At 42.9% G+C, this 16,343-nt stretch overlaps 1 protein-coding gene across 3 annotated transcripts in view; it reads left to right on the top strand.

Moving 5' to 3' along the window:
• The window catches only part of WDR59 (WD repeat domain 59), a 51,020-nt gene that overhangs the window by 10,562 nt on the left and 24,115 nt on the right, over positions 1-16,343 (top strand). For 2 of the 3 annotated variants that reach the window (XM_072117130.1, XM_072117132.1), the window contains exons 9-15: positions 1,014-1,091; positions 3,114-3,270; positions 6,655-6,734; positions 6,847-6,964; positions 8,484-8,611; positions 8,988-9,152; positions 9,612-9,707. In XM_072117130.1, the coding sequence (XP_071973231.1) occupies positions 1,014-1,091; positions 3,114-3,270; positions 6,655-6,734; positions 6,847-6,964; positions 8,484-8,611; positions 8,988-9,152; positions 9,612-9,707 (822 nt within the window). The remainder of the gene's footprint in view (positions 1-1,013; positions 1,092-3,113; positions 3,271-6,654; positions 6,735-6,846; positions 6,965-8,483; positions 8,612-8,987; positions 9,153-9,611; positions 9,708-16,343) is intronic. The other variant, XM_072117131.1, reaches the window with a different exon arrangement.

The raw sequence follows: 16,343 nt of genomic DNA, 5'->3' as shown, positions 1-16,343 counted from the left end.
GTGTAGTGTAATACAGTCTATGGAGGATGTTCATAGGCTGCAGGGTGACTTGCACAAACTGAGTATTTGGTCATCCACTTGGCAAATGAGATTCCATGTGGTTAAATGTAAGGTTATGCACCTGGGGGCCAATAATCCAAAGGCAAAATATGTCCTTGAGGGAGTAAATCTAGGAGAGTCCCTTGGTGAGAAGGACCTGGGGGTATTAGTAGATCATAAATGAAATAACATCACGCGATGTCAATCAGCTGCCTCTAAAGCCAGTAGGATCTTGTCATGTATAAAAAATGGTTTGTACTCTTGGGATATGGATGTAATATTACCACTGTACAAGGCATTGGTCTGTCCTCACCTGGAATATGCTGTCCAGTTCTGGGCACCGACCCATAAAAAGGATGCACTGGAGCTGTAGAGGGTTCAACGAAGACCCACAAAAATGATAAGGGGTATGGAGGGTCTCGGTTATGTGGAAAGATTAAAACAACTAGATTTATTTAGTCTGGAAAAGAGACGACTATGATTAATTTATTTAAATCTACGAATGGTCCATACAAAAATTATGGTAGAAAGCTGTTCCAGATTAAATCAAATCAAAAGATGGGAGGGCACTTTCTTTGTCTGGAGAAAACAAGGTTTAATCACCAGGCAACAGGGCTTTTTTAAGTTTGTAAACTTCTGTGCAACTCACTTGATGTGAGTCCTGCTTAGTAAATTTTACTTGAATTGCCTTGCTTTCTTGTTCCTGATTGACCGGTCTCACTGCTAAGAAATGGTACGGGAGCTCTGTTACTATGACCAGGGTGGTGTCATCTAAGGTCCTGTTAAATTTGCAATGTGTACACCTTCTATGTATCTGATCACATGAAATCGTATGGGAGGGAATGGGGTCCATGGAGGCATGCTGTGGTTTCATGTGATCAGATACATGGGGTACATCTTGCAAATGTATTACCAAGTAAGAAGATTATTGGTCATCTAAACCACTGATGATCTTATGATCTTTTCCCTTGTAGTTCTGGGATTCTCGGCAGCCACGAAAGTGTCTCAATGTCTTAGCTTGTCAAGTGCCTGTTTGGAAAGCACGTTACACGGTAAGAATAATGCATGATTATACCTTTTTGCACTTTTAAATGTTTTGTTGGCCATTTATGCTTGTCAGGTCTTGTGAAAGTGGCCTAAAGAGCAATAAATATAAAATCTATGTTACACAAATGGTGCATTAAAGAGTAACTGTAAAGGTATTTTTTTTCCAATAACTCTAGGGATTTAAAACCACTTTTCCTATTATCTTTATTACCTATATGCAGCAGTTTCCTTGCTATAGCACTCAGATTACAACATTGCTGCAGGAGCTGCTTTCTCTGCCTGTGCTGAACAGTCCTGTGAGTCCACAGAGGAGGTGGTCATGTGATAGAGCTCTCTCCCTGTTCCCTATCAGTCCCTTCACTGCAGTCTGTGATTTTACAGAACTTTCTTTTTCCGCACCTCATGCTGCTCCTCTCTCCCAATTTAGCATCAACACTATCACTTCTGTGCAAAAAAAGCTATTAACCCTTACTGCTCACACAGAACAGGCTATAGACTTCATTTTTTTGATTTAATGCTAAATTACTTTAAAAGTGGGCACCTAAGGGGGTAGACTGACAGATATTAATCTACGCCTACTTTACCTCTGGTGAGAAAGATTTGTAAAACACTTTCAGAACAGAAAATGCCATAACTTTGGAAAGAAAAGGATGAGCAGCACAAAGTAGGCATTGTTCTGTTTGTTTTTAAAAATCCCATGGAATCCCATATAGAGGCAGTCCCCGGGTTACGTACAAGATGAGTTCTGTAGGTTTGTTCTTAAAGTTGAATTTATATGTACCGTATATACTCGAGTATAAGCCGACTCGAGTATAAGCCGAAACCCCTTATTTCAACACAAAAAACGGAGAAAACCTATTGACTCGAGTATAAGCCGAGGGTGGGAAATGCATTGGTTACAGCCTCCCAGTATATAGTCTGCCAGCCCCTGTAACATACAGCCTGCCCAACCCCTGTAGCATACAGCCTGCCCAGCCCCTGTAGTAGGAAAAAAAATAACACTGTAGTCATCTTTCCGACGTCCCCCATAGGTCCTCTTCTGTCTCAGACTGTCCCAGACAGAAGAGGACCTACAGGTGATGTCAGAAAGGTGAGTTTTGACTTTATTTTTTTTAGTTGACTCAAGTATAAGCCGAGTTACGGTTTTTGAGCACAAATTTTGTGTTGAAAAACTAGGCTTATACTCGAGTATATAAGGTAAGTCGAAACAGTTTATTTTATAATAGTAACTCCACACAAATTTATTTTGGTCTCTGGGACAATTGGATTTTAAAAATGTTGGGTTGTCATAAGAACCAGGAATAACAAGCTTAATTGCAGACACCTCTTATAACTCCTACAGCTGTTTATTGTAGCCTAGGGGTAAAATACAGTAAATTACCAACTACCAAAGGTCCGTTTGTAGCTAGGGGTCCTCTGTAAGTGGGGTGTTCTTAAGTAAGGGACTGCCTGTACTCATTTGGTAAAATCATGGGCGGCACGGTGGCTGAGTGAGTAGCACTTCTGCCTTGCAGCACTGGAGTCCTGGGTTTGAATCCCACCCAGGTCAACATCTGCAAAGAGTTTGTATGTTCTCTCCGTGTTTGCGTGGGTTTCCTCCGGGTACTCCGGTTTCCTCCCACACTCCAAAACATACAGTTAGGTTGTTTAGATTGTGAGCCCCATTGGGGACAGGGACCAATTTGACATGCTTTGTGCAGCGCTGCGTAATCTGTGTGCGCTATATAAATAAAGAATTATTATTATTATTATTATAACTTTACAATTAGGCTTTAAAGATAATTATAATAATAAGATGAAGCATAATCCAAAGGTTCTAATCGGTGAACTGTGTGGTGGCTTTTATGTACAGTTTCTTCTTTGTCCATAGACTTGGAGTCCTGTACCTTGGCTCAATTTATAATCTTTCTGCATATTCCAGAAATATATGACTGACTGATGACTGTATCCTAGATTTTCTCATGGATCTGTGTGGGCAACTGACAAGCAGCCGTCCTGCAATCTGTTCATTTATTTTTACATCTCAGCCTTTCAGCAATGGCCTGGTCACTGTCATGGTGCCCCAGCTGCGCAGAGAGAACAGTCTTCTGCTATGGAACGTCTATGATCTTCATTCCCCAGTGCACATCTTTGTGGGACATGATGATGTGGTGCTGGAGTTCCAGTGGAGAAAGCAGAAAGAAGGTTGATTTCTTTATTTTTTTATTTACTGTATATACTAAAGTATAAGCCGAACCAAGTATAAGCCGAGGTACCTAATTTTAACACAAAAAACTGGAAAAACCTATTGACTCGTATAAGCCGAGGGTGGGAAATGCATTGGTCACAGCCCCCCAGTATATAGCCTGCCCGCCGCTGTACTGTATAGCCTGCCCGCCCCTGTAATCTATAGGCCGCAAGTCCCCCTGTTGTAAAAAGAAACTCCCCTTTCTGACGCCCCACGTAGGTCCTCTTCTTGCTTCGATCCTCTTCGAGTTCTTTGGTCTTTTTCGGCTCCTCTACGGGTATTCACGCTCGTCCAGCACACACAATGACGTCACTTGCTTGCTGACATCATTGTTTGTGAGCCTCTGGCATCACGAGGGGATCTGAAGAGGAGCGTAAGAACCCGAGGAGGCATTGGAGCTTCGGAAGCACAAGAGGACCTATGGGGGTCGTCGGAAAGGTGAGTACAATGTTAATTTTAATTTTTTATAGACTTGAGTATAAGCCGAGTTAGGGTTTTTCAGCACATACCGGGTATATGATTGTTCTGGTGTTCATGGTAAATAATAACCACCCCCGAATCAGAATAAAAAGGAATGTGATAAATGACTGCAATAGATACAGTTAAGTGGATTATCTATGCCTTTCAAATTATTTACAACAAAGGCCTATAATGACCTCACTGAAACCCATTGGTCATTTCTTTTATCAAAACATCACTTTTATTGCCAAAAATTCTCGTTTTCTGCATGGAGGCATTATTTCCATTTTGTCAATTAAAAATCATGCAGCCAAGTTGGAATGTCTAACATACCATTGGGGCATAGATGGTTGACCATTTTATATAGAGTATTTATACAATATACACTGGTGCACTATACAGACTCTGATTACTCTGGACTGCTTTACCATTAGATGGCAATCTGAGTCTGTACACACTGTGTTCCAAATTATTATGAAAAAGTGTTTAGGAGTGATAAGGTAACAATTCTTTTGTCAGTTTAACTCATTGATGGTGATGTGTGTCTGGGCTCTTTATATCACTGAAAGCAATTGCAGACACCTTAACTAGTCTTGTCTAATTTGCCTATTCGCACAGAAGTCTGTCCCACATTATTAAAGAGGACCGGTCACCCAATTTATCGGCACTAGGAGCTGCTTACTAAAGTAAGCAGCTCCAAGTGCTTGTTCAAACGCCGCAGTGTTAGATTGATTGCGTTACCGGAAACCTCCGGTAACGATATCAAACACTGCGGCGGGGTACAAAGTCACTGCCGGCCTATGGAGCGAGCGGGCCGGTCCGGGGAAGAGGCAGCGCCTCGGACCGCCCCCTCATGATTACGTCGGACAGGTTTGCGGTAAGGCTATCACTCTAACACTGCGGCGTTTGATCAAGCACTAGGAGCTGCTTACTTCAGTAAGCAGCTCCTAGTGCCAAAAATTTAGGCAGCCTACATTTCAGCCACAATGTGAAAGAAAAACGATGTGTCAGCTGCTAAGAAGCAACAAATTGTGGAGTGTTTAGGTCAAGGCATGACTACAATCAACTTTGACAAGACACTTCATCGTGTTCATCGCACATCAAGAAGTATGTAGCTGATTCACAGCACATGAGGACTCTTTCCAGTCGGCAATTTACGTCAGGTTAAATGAGCAGCTGCAAAAATGCCTTGTCATAGCAGCAGACATGTTTTTGAAGCTGTCGGTGCCTCCAACGTCCCCTGAACAACAAGATGCAGGGTCCTTCAGGTTTGCAGCTGTGCGTAAGCCATACTGTCGACCTCCTCTATCCACTGCACACAAGCAGAAACGCTCCAGTGCGCCAAACAATACATGAAGAGTGACTTTAAAACTGTTTTGTTAACCAATGAGGCCCGTGCAACGCTCAATGGTCCAGATGGATGGAGTGGAGGATGGCTGGTTGATAGACACCCCTACTGCCCCAACAAGGAGGAGGTGGAGTAATGTTTTGGGCTCGAATCATAGGGAGTGAGATTGTCGGCCCCTTTAGGTTCCCTGAAGGGGTAAAGATGATCTCCATAATGTATGTGGAGTTTCTCAAACAGCATTTCCTGCCATGGTTCAAGAGGAAGAACTGTGCATTCCACAGTAAGATCATTTTCATGCCTGATAATGCATCGTCTCATGCTGCAATTAACACATCTGCATCTCTGGCTGCTATGGGCATAAAAAGGGACAAACTTATGGTGTGGGCCCCCATGCTCCCCTGACCTCAACCCCATTGAGAACCTCTGGAGCATCATCAAAAGGAGTGTCTATGATGGCGGGAGGCAGTTCACATCTAAGCAACAGCTCTGGGAGGGTATTCTGTCCTCATGCAAAACAATTGAAGCAAAAAAACATCCAAAAACTGACAAATTCAATGGATTACAGTGTTCAGAAGCTCTTTTGTACATCACCTAAAATAAATTTTTGACTTGAAAATGGTTTGATTTCAGTTTGTAATAACCTGCTAATGCTAATAATGTCAGAAATGACCATTTTTTTTGTTCTTAAGGTTGAAAACTCTGCTGTGCATAATAATTTAGACCATGCATTTTGAGTGTTTTTTTTTTAAATTTTTTTTTTAAATACACTGTTATCATGGGCAGTTTGTTTAAAAAAATATTTCAATTATACTCAAATAGTTGCTGACTGGAAAATTTCAATGACTGCAATTCATATAGGTAATTTTGGAAAATATGAGAAAATATTATCTGCATAATAATTTGGAACACAGTGTAGTGTACCAGCGTATTTTGTATAAATACTCTGGTGTTGAGGAAATCTCTACATACAAAAATGGTCAACCACCTATGCCCCAATGGTATGTTAGACACGTTCCGACTTGGCTGCATGATTTTTAATTGACAAATAGAAATTCGGACTCCACACAGAATTTTTTAATTTACAATAAAAATGATATTTTAATAAAAGAAATGACCACTGGATTTCAGTGAGGTCATTATTGTAAATAAATGACTGCATTGTTACATTGGACGCCCCTTGATTAATTACTTTGCTGTTACTTTGCTCTAGTCTAAAGCTTTGTCAGTCAAAGTTTTTGAGAAAAAAATTGCCTCAATGACTCCACCACCACAACTCAGAGTGCAGCTCTAACTATAAATCACTGGATAAATAAAAGTGAGCACATCGGCAAAATAGTAGGTGCAGCTCAGGACTTTTAACAAAGTTCATATCTCAAGATCAGCAGAGGATATTTACTATAATTTATGTACTCAGTGACTCTTATTTCTAGAGGTAAATGGTCCATTTTTATCAGTGTATACTTGTGGTAATATATACAGTACTGTATTAATTTTGGTTATCTGCTTTGATTTGTAATTCTGTTCGCACTTCTAGGACTTAAAGACTGTCAGTTAGTGACCTGGTCACGAGACCAGACATTAAGGATGTGGAGGGTGGATGCTCAGCTTCAAAGGGTAAGATGATGGTCTTAATAGGGTAAAAGCAGGCTTAACCGAGTAATTTTTTTAGGGTTGGACACATTGGATTGTTTTCCCCTTACTTTACTGTTCCTGTTCTTATATCCAGCTGTGTGCTAATGATATCATGGAGCCAGTTGATGAATTGCTGGATGGATCTTTGATGCCAGAACAAGAAAAGTCCCTGCAACCTCAAGAACAGTTGTCTGTCCCCTCAGAAGATGAGGGTACGCAATTATTAAGACCTATCCCTGAGAGGTCACTGCATTCCCATGTGTCTACACCATGTAAAACAGATCATCAGTTTACACCCCGTAGACAGGTCAGGAAGTGTAACACTTGGACAAATCCTATTTGGTTGAGAGTTCCCGGACTGACCATAACCATGTAAAACAATCTCACTGTATCTTAGTGAGTTATGAGACTGCTCTGGAATAACTGGAGCTCTACTTTAAGCTTCCAAATGCGTTTGGTTTAGATGGCTGAGGTTGATTAGTCTGGAAACATGGCTGATACTTGAGTCTTGTTTCCAAGACCAAACAATGTGAAAGGCAGACCATTTTGGCAGTCTGTATATCAATAGTGTATATTCCGTTTCTGAGCTATATATCAGAAAAAAAAAGTGTCTGCATCATCAAGATGTTGTCTGGAAAGTTGCCAAATGCTGTCACTAGTTTCTCCAAACCCCTTAAAGGGGACCTGTCACCCAGAAATTTGGCACTAGGAGCCTCTTACTAAAGTTAGCAGCTCCTAGTGCTAAAACAAATGTTGCAGTGTCAGAATGATAGCGTAATCGGAAACCACTGATAATGCTATCTAACACTGTGGCGGAGTACAATGTAAACGCCAGAACGCTCTCAAAGCTGTCCAATATATTCATGAGGGGGTGGGATTGTGGGCGGGTTTAGGGACAGTTGCTGCCGGCCTATGGAGTGAGCGGGGCGGTTCGGGGACGGGGCAGCGACTCGGACCATCCACTCATGAATACACCAGACAGCTTTGAGAGTTTGAGAGAATGCTAGCATTGTAACACTGCTGTGTTTGTTTTAGCACTAGGAGCTACTTTAGTGCACAATTTCTTGGTGACAGGTCATCTTTAAAGGATTACATAATTGTGTTGCCCAGCTACTGATCTGCAATATGGACCACACTTGGATGACGCCTTTGTGGCATCCTAATTTTTCACGTTCTTACAGACTTCTATGGGATAGCCTGAACCACAATTACAGACCTGAGTATTTTTACACGTTAATGTGTATGGGTTCTTTAAACGAGCTGAAAAGAGGAAAGAATGGCCCAGCACTCCTTCTTAAGTAAAATCTTCTTTGCTTTATTTAATCAATATAAAATTCAGAAAAAAGTGCAGGTGTGCATGTAGCCTTTTCTCAGGTACATGTCCAGATTTTTTGCTAACCTGGACCAAGACTTCCAACTATGTGAAATGGATACATTTTTATGACAGAGGGACTTCTAAATAGCTTCAATCTCTGACTTGGTTTAACCCCCATTTACAGATACATTGAGAGATGTTTAACATAGGAACTCTGAGGGGGGAATTTAGGGCTCAGAACTCTTCAATGTTTGAGGCTTTTGCCAGGATGTTCACAACAACCACAGTTCTGTCCAAGAAGTCATGCTTAGGAACTAACTATTGTTCATTCAGATGCAACTGCCAGTGGAAATGAACGTCCCCATTAGCTGTGTGGTTACTCAATATTAAATATTTTATTTGGTTTTTGGGACCAGTGGCGTTTGATGAAGAATCTCCCTCCACTCCCATAGTGATCGGAAATTCTGAACAGCTTGGCCTCCCCCAGACACTTCAGCAGGAATTCTCCTTGATAAATGTGCATATCCGCAACGTCAACATTGAGGTGAGTTCTTGTCAGCTCCCTTTTAGACTAACTGTGCATGATGTGTATTTACTTGTAGAAATTCAGCTGTGTAATACAGTAGTAGTTGTGTACTAAAGTAGCCCCTGGAAACAGATGTTGATCTTATCCCACCAACTGCACACACTGCAAAGGTTAGGAATTCTTACACAAATATGATGCATGGACTCCCTGTCTACCAGCTGAACTGCAGCAAAAGCACAGTATTAAATGTAACAGTCCCATCCAGCAGACAATAAGTCTTTGCAATATATTTTTGTATGATGTAATGCCTGTTTTTGTAATACTTTTATAATAGCAATGTTAAAACATTAACATTTGCTAATTGTATTTTTATAAATTCCTGTTTTCCTTACAGATGGATGCAATGAACCGGAGTTGCTCCGTAACTGTCCATTGTGGAAACCACAGGGTGCGGATGGTTGTCATGTTCCCTGTCCAGTATCCTAATAATGCTGCTCCATCTTTTCAGTTTGTTACTCCTACAACAATCACCTCTGCCATGAAAATGAAGCTGCTTAAAGTAAGTAAATGTCTGGAAATAGAGCAGCCGCAGGGTTTGGTCCTGTAACTTTTAACACATAGATGCATTAAAACCGTTGACGTTTTCTGCTTGAATGGAGGTCTTCTTCTTTAAATGTCATCTCCAAATTTCCATCCCAATCTCACAGCTTTTGCTAAAGATCAACAAGTTGAATAAAAATTCTCCCAAAACCTAATGATGCCTAGATTTCACTGCTTGTCAGTGAGTGACATAACAAGCTGTATTAGCAATATGTTGCTTGAATTTTTTTGTGTAAATTCTGAGGCATATATTATGGGAGGATGTCATCATGTCCTTTCCTAAATTTAGATCCCACAGCTGCTGAAGACGTCTGTCATTGTAGTGCAGGGTTAGTTTATTTGTATAAGGTGTATTGAGGTGGAATTTCTTATTGGGGAAAAAAATTTTTAGTGAATGTTTAACCCTTTTACTTTCCAGATCTTGAGGGACACATCTTTTCAAAAAGTCAAACGCAATCAAAGTTGTCTGGAGCCATGCGTGCGCCAGCTGGTCTCCTGCCTGGAGAGCTTTGTAGTGAGTATTAGAAATACCAGTATATTCAGATATACTTTTCCATTCTTCAACATTGTGATCTGTTTGAAGTCAGCGAATGGAAACATTCACATAAAGAGACTCAATACTTTACCTAACAAAGTGCTTTCTAGACAGAATAGCATAGCTGTGCATACACTACAAATTCATGCATGTTACTTCACATGAACATATGAAAATGGCCGTATGTACAGGAAGCATACGTGCCCCATTCATTTCAATGGGCAATACGGCCATCCATTTACATGGCCCTATTGCTCACTGTACCGTAACATACCATAAGTGAGCTGTTTAAAATGATTGATCATGTCCTATTTTTTCCAGTATTTCCGTTGCATATGCCCCATAGAAGTCTATGGGGACGTCTAAAATACAGGTAGCATACGCTTGTTCATCGTATGCTGCTGTATATAAATGCAGTATCCAGCACCAGTAGGGGTGCATTCAGCCAATGGTCCGCCAACAATCATTTGCCAGCCCACAGTATTTTATACGGTACAAATACGATGATGTACGTGCACGGATGGAAATTGTCATGTGTATATACAGATTTGGGCTACGTTGACACGACCATCAACGTAGACTATGGCTCCCGGTATCGGTATGGTGAGCACAATGAGTGTTCACCATTCCAAGCCGTGGCCGCATAAAAGATAGAGCATCTGTCTTTGCCTGATTACAGCCGTGCAGCATTATTTTCTATGGAGAGGGGAGGGGTCATCAGATGGGCGTCGCTAGGTCAAAAGATCTGTGGCCCGTGTTTGTGGGGGACATTACTGGGGACATTACAGGGGGGGCTGTGTGTGGGGACATTACAGGGGGGGCTGTGTGTGGGGACATTACAGGGGGGGCTGTGTGTGGGGACATTACAGGGGGGGCTGTGTGTGGGGACATTACAGGGGGGGCTGTGTGTGGGGACATTACAGGGGGGGCTCTGTGTGGGGACATTGCAGGGGCGGCTCTGTGTGGGGACATTGCAGGGGCGGCTCTATGTGGGGACATTGCAGGGGCGGCTCTATGTGGGGACATTGCAGGGGCGGCTCTATGTGGGGACATTGCAGGGGCGGCTCTATGTGGGGACATTACAGGGGGGGGCTCTATGTGGGGACATTACAGGGGGGGCTCTATGTGGGGACATTACAGGGGGGCTCTATGTGGGGACATTACAGGGGGAGCTCTATGTGGGGACATTACAGGGGGGGCTCTATGTGGGGACATTACAGGGGGGGCTCTATGTGGGGACATTACAGGGGGGGCTCTATGTGGGGACATTACAGGGGGGGCTCTATGTGGGGACATTACAGGGGGGGCTCTATGTGGGGACATTACAGGGGGGGCTCTATGTGGGGACATTACAGGGGGGGCTCTATGTGGGGACATTACAGGGGGGGCTCTATGTGGGGACATTACAGGGGGGGGCTCTATGTGGGGACATTACAGGGGGGGGGCTCTATGTGGGGACATTACAGGGGGGGGGCTCTATGTGGGGACATTACAGGGGGGGGGCTCTATGTGGGGACATTACAGGGGGGGGGCTCTATGTGGGGACATTTCTTGGGGCGTGTTCACACATGGCAGTAGGATGGGCCTCGGTTTGATCTCACATGAGTTTCCAGTGAAACGCATGTGATCGATAACGAGCCTGGGTATCTTGTATTTGTTTAAATGCAAACTTTTGCGCCCAGCCTTACAGTATTTTGGGAGGGTGTTAGGGGCAGCAGCAGGATAACACTGTCAGGGTGTGTTCACACTTTGCAGTTACAATCAGTTTTGAGGTGGTTTTAGGTGCAGTTTAACAGGTAAAAGACCTGATCTGACCAGGTGAATATGAGTTTTAAGGGGAAACCTGTTTCACAAATGTTGTCCACTTGTTAAAATACCAAACTGCCCCTATAACCACCTCAAAACTGATTGCGATGCATTTGTAACTGCAACATGTGAACGCGTCTTCCGAGAATCAAGATTTCGGGACAATGAATGATATAAGAAGTCTGTGTGGTGAACTCCACAGGAAGGACACATGACTAAAGAGGAGACGTGGTAGTTCCAGGCCTAATAGTGTAGTGGACACGTCACCTACAGTCACCGAATGTAACAAGAAGGGATTTCTCCTGTGTTTCTCTAGCTCTATATACAATCAGTAACATTGTTATTGGAACAACCTAATGTGAGAGGGTTATGTACAGGAAGGGGTATTACTGAAAGTTCGATACACATGTATTGGGGCCCGTGCCCCGGATCTTTTGCCACCCTTGCAACGCCCCTGGTATCAGAATCCCAGACACTACACATCATGCACAGCCCAATGGGCACATAACCACCCTATGTACCCCTCTACCACATACGTGTCTACGGCAAGTTACTACACAGAGCCACTCCCCTCCATGATACAGTATCACACTTATTCCATATAATTACCACAGCTGCCACCACAGCAATTTACGTCTTGGAGACTCCTATACTAGAACCGCAAACACATCCAGATACACACTCCTCTAGAGCCTATAGCTACTGCTAGCACACAGACGCTCACAGGGTTACACAGCCTAAGTGTAATTCACCTTTCCAGAGTTATGGGAACGTATAGAGCATAAGGTAAAACTTATTAAATGACAATTTAATATGCAGAAAGGCACAATTCCTACACTGATATATTGTAAGAAGTTACTAGGGGTAAAGGACACAGGTGAGATTTGTGCTGCTGATGTGTGTGACTCATAACATATAGAGCTCTGCTTTACAGAATGTGACAACATATCAATCTTACTTTTCTCCCACTTCGGCCTCATGCACATGACCTTTTGTGTATGGGGGGCCACATAAAACAGGCTGTGGGCCCTCTGACAACAGCGGGTGAGACCATGTCAATTGTAAATGAACGCCTGGAATAGGACCAGCTCTATAACTAACTGTGCTCTAGTGCGGCTGGCTCATGACCTCTGCACACAGTGGTGAGCATGAGGCATCATTATAAGTGTTTGTGTAAAGTGTTTAAGTGTAAACCGTCTTTGTAAACCTCATTTGAATGTGATCACCAGCTTCCACACAATTTTTGGATTTTTTAAAAAATTCATATACAGGCAGTCCCCGGGTTACGTACAAGATAGGGTCTGTAGGTTTGCTTTTAAGTTGAATTTGTATGTAAGTCGGAACTGTATATTTTACAATTATAGCCCAAGCCAAATTTTTTGGGGGGTCTTTGTGACAATTTGATTTTAAAAATGTAGGATTGTCACCAGGATTAACACCAAAGCTTCATTACAGACACCTGTGATAACTGTTACAGCTGATTATTGTAGTCAGGGGCTAAAGTACAGTAAATTACTAATATCCAGAGGTCCGTTTGTAACTAGGGGTCGTATGTAAGTCGGGTGTTCTTAAGTAGGGGACCGCCTTTAGTTTTAAAGTGTATCAAAATCTTTTGAAGCTTTTAATTTATGGAATAAAATAAATAGTGCAGATGATGATGGTAAACAATGATTAACCTAAGAAAGTGAGCACACAGCAGGGGTGCAAAGTAGTCCTACAATTTAGTCACATAAACAACAAGGACACAGTAGCACTCTGCAAATCCAATAGACACTTTTATTATTGACACGCAGCAAACACATTAAAATACATATATGCAATTAATGACCTGGCCATGGTCCATGATAAGGTTCATCTGCCATTCAGTGCCATTCCCTTCACATAGTAATATCTCAAAGATCCAATACATATATGAAAAGTACATCAGATATATAAATGCATAAGGACTGGTAGCCCTTGTTTTTACTGTCCCACAAGGGGAATCACAATGGAGATACCTTGATCCCTCATACAATACACTTATGTACTGCAATGTATTGTATCTGTCAGTATCTTTTCTGACAGTTTGCCTTTGAGACCCAGTCTTGGACTGTACATGATAGGTTTTTATCTGACCTTCGGCTGCTTCGAATCGCATTGCAGGGGGTCCTGGAAGTGACCCCTGCTTGATTGTGGCAGATAAGGGGTTAAACTGACCAGCAAGGAGGGATGTCCCTGCTGGACAGAAGCAGCGGGGACCAGGCTGTATGTAGCCGAAATAGATTGTCCTAATACGGCAACATCCCTCTAATTAGGTTGATAGTATATTTTCCTGTATACTATTTGTGGCTTAATGCAGAGCATGGCCACTCTCCATTCAAGTCTATGGGAGCATCCAAAAAAAGGGAGAAAACCCGTTTAAGATAAAGTTTCTATGTCTCATGTTTTGCTCCTTCCACTGTACTGAAGTGTTTCTGAAAGCTGTTCTGAACTACAAAGCAGATGGTTTAGAAGAGGAGGCTAATAATTGACTCTTTTCATTCCGAAAGCATTCATATATATATATATATATATATATATATATATATATATATATATATATATATATATGTATGTATGTATGTGTGTGTATTTTTCACTGTAAAGTTTTTATTGAAATACATATGGCAAAATGGTGAGAGTACATCCATGCAGAACTATATAGAATTCCTGTAGCATATTTCACGTTATGCTTTAGCTATGTAAGAAGACAAGATGATGCTAGCACTGTCTGTACTGTCTGTAGAGTAAAAGAGGACTTGTCACTAGAGATGAGCGAGCACTAAAATGCTCAGGTGCTCGTTATTCGAGACAAACTTTTCCCGATGCTCGAGTGCTCGTCTCGAATAACGAACCCCATTGAAGTCAAATGGAGACTTGAGCATTTTTCAAGGGTCTGCACAGGGAAGCTTGGCCAAACACCTTGAAACCTCAGAAAATGATGGAAACACCACGGAAATGGACAGGAAACAGCAGGGGCAGCATGCATGGATGCCTCTGAGGCTGCTTAATCACGCCATTATACCCAAATTATGGGCAACAGCATGGCCATGACAGAGTGACCGAATGAGGCTAGATAGCATCTAAAACATCCAATAATTGACCCTGACACTATAGAAGACGGCATGCAGAGGCAGCGGCAGGCTAGAGAGTGTCATGGCTACATACCCCAAATGGACTCAGGCTTCAAACCAATGGGTGGCAGAGAGGAACCAAAGGAGGTGAGCAAGAAGCGCTGAAATGATTTCCTGTGTGAACAAAAGGTTGACGGTATATTTAGTCGATAACACAGCATGGTGGTGACATAGTGACCAAGTTCCATAACGTATCTGGTGAAACACCCGAAAAATTAGCCTGACACAGCTCGTTTGATAAGGGGACGACATGTGGAGGCAACCATGGAGACGACTTCCATGATTAAGAGCGACAGTATGGGGCATCCATATTGCTCTGCTATGATTGAAACGTCAGGTCTCCAGCATGGCGGCGACAGATGCGCCGAGTTCCATTATGTATCTGGTGAAACACCCGAAAATTCTGCCTGACACAGCTCGTTTGATAAGGGGATGATGTGCTGCATATCCTCTCATGCTCCAGCGTCTGGGGTATAGAGAGTTGAAAGTTGCGCATGGAGACATTGGTGGACGCTGTGGAGGATCGTGGAGGCTAAATGGACAGGAAACAGCAGGGGCAGTATACATGGATGCCTCTGAGGCTGCCTAATCTTGGGATGGAGCTGGCGGTCCGCTGCCAGGCGAGCTTTCGTCTGTCCAAGCCCCTGTCTCTCGGCTCCTCCCCACCCAAAATGGGCCTGGGGGCTAGAAGCGTTTACTTTGAAAAAATTATGATTTTCAAAGCAGGCGGGGGCTACAAAAAGCACTTATAAGAACTGTACTACACTTGATCTTATACAAAAGGTTCTTAGAAGTCTTGGTTATGGCGGGTGAGGGGAATGTAAACAGATGCGCAAGAAGCGGTGAAATAATATCGGTAAATGATAAAAGTTTGCCAGTATATTTTGTGGATAACACAGCAGGGTGGCGACAAAGTTAACAAGTTTGATGTGAAAGCCATGAAAACAACCCAAAATTCTGCCTGACACTGCTAGTTTGCTAAGGGGACGATGTATGGAGGCAGCTATATGGACGACTTTGGGAGGCAGCTATGGAGATGATGTGTGGAGGTAGCAATGGAGACAACGTGTGGAGAATGCTATGGAGACAATTAAATTTGGATAGTGCCTGTATGTGGCAGTCCAAAAAAGTTTTCAAACCAAGGAGCTGGTAGGTGGTCCTCCAGAAAAATTAAATAGATTGAGTGCCTGTATGTGGCCCTCCAGAAAAATTAAATACATAGAGTACTATAGCTAGAGCCAGTTGGCCCTGGCAAAAAATAGCCAGTTTCCTCTGCTTTAGTGTACAAAGAGGAGGAGAAGGAGGAAAATGAGGAGGAGGAGTGCATACATTATTCAGGTTGAGCTTCTTTCACCTGGTGGAGAATGGAAATCCTGAGAAATCCAGGCTTTATTCATTTTGATAAGCGTCACCCTGTCAGTGCTGTCAGTCGACAGGCGTGTGCGGTTATCGGTGATGATGCCACCAGCTGCACTGAAAACCCGCTCAGACAACACGCTAGCGGCAGGACAGGCAAGAACCTCCAAGGCGTACAGCGCCAGTTCGTGCCACATGTCCAGCTTTGAAAGCCAGGAGTTGTAGGGAGCTGTGTGATCATTTAGGACGATGGTATGGTCAGCTACGTACTCCCTCACCATCTTTCTGTAAAGATCAGCCC

The sequence above is a fragment of the Engystomops pustulosus genome, chromosome 7, assembly GCF_040894005.1.
Source record: "Engystomops pustulosus chromosome 7, aEngPut4.maternal, whole genome shotgun sequence".
Lineage (NCBI taxonomy): Eukaryota > Metazoa > Chordata > Amphibia > Anura > Leptodactylidae > Engystomops > Engystomops pustulosus.
Note: the sequence above shows the minus strand (reverse complement) of the source record. Positions and strands in the feature narration are given on the sequence as shown.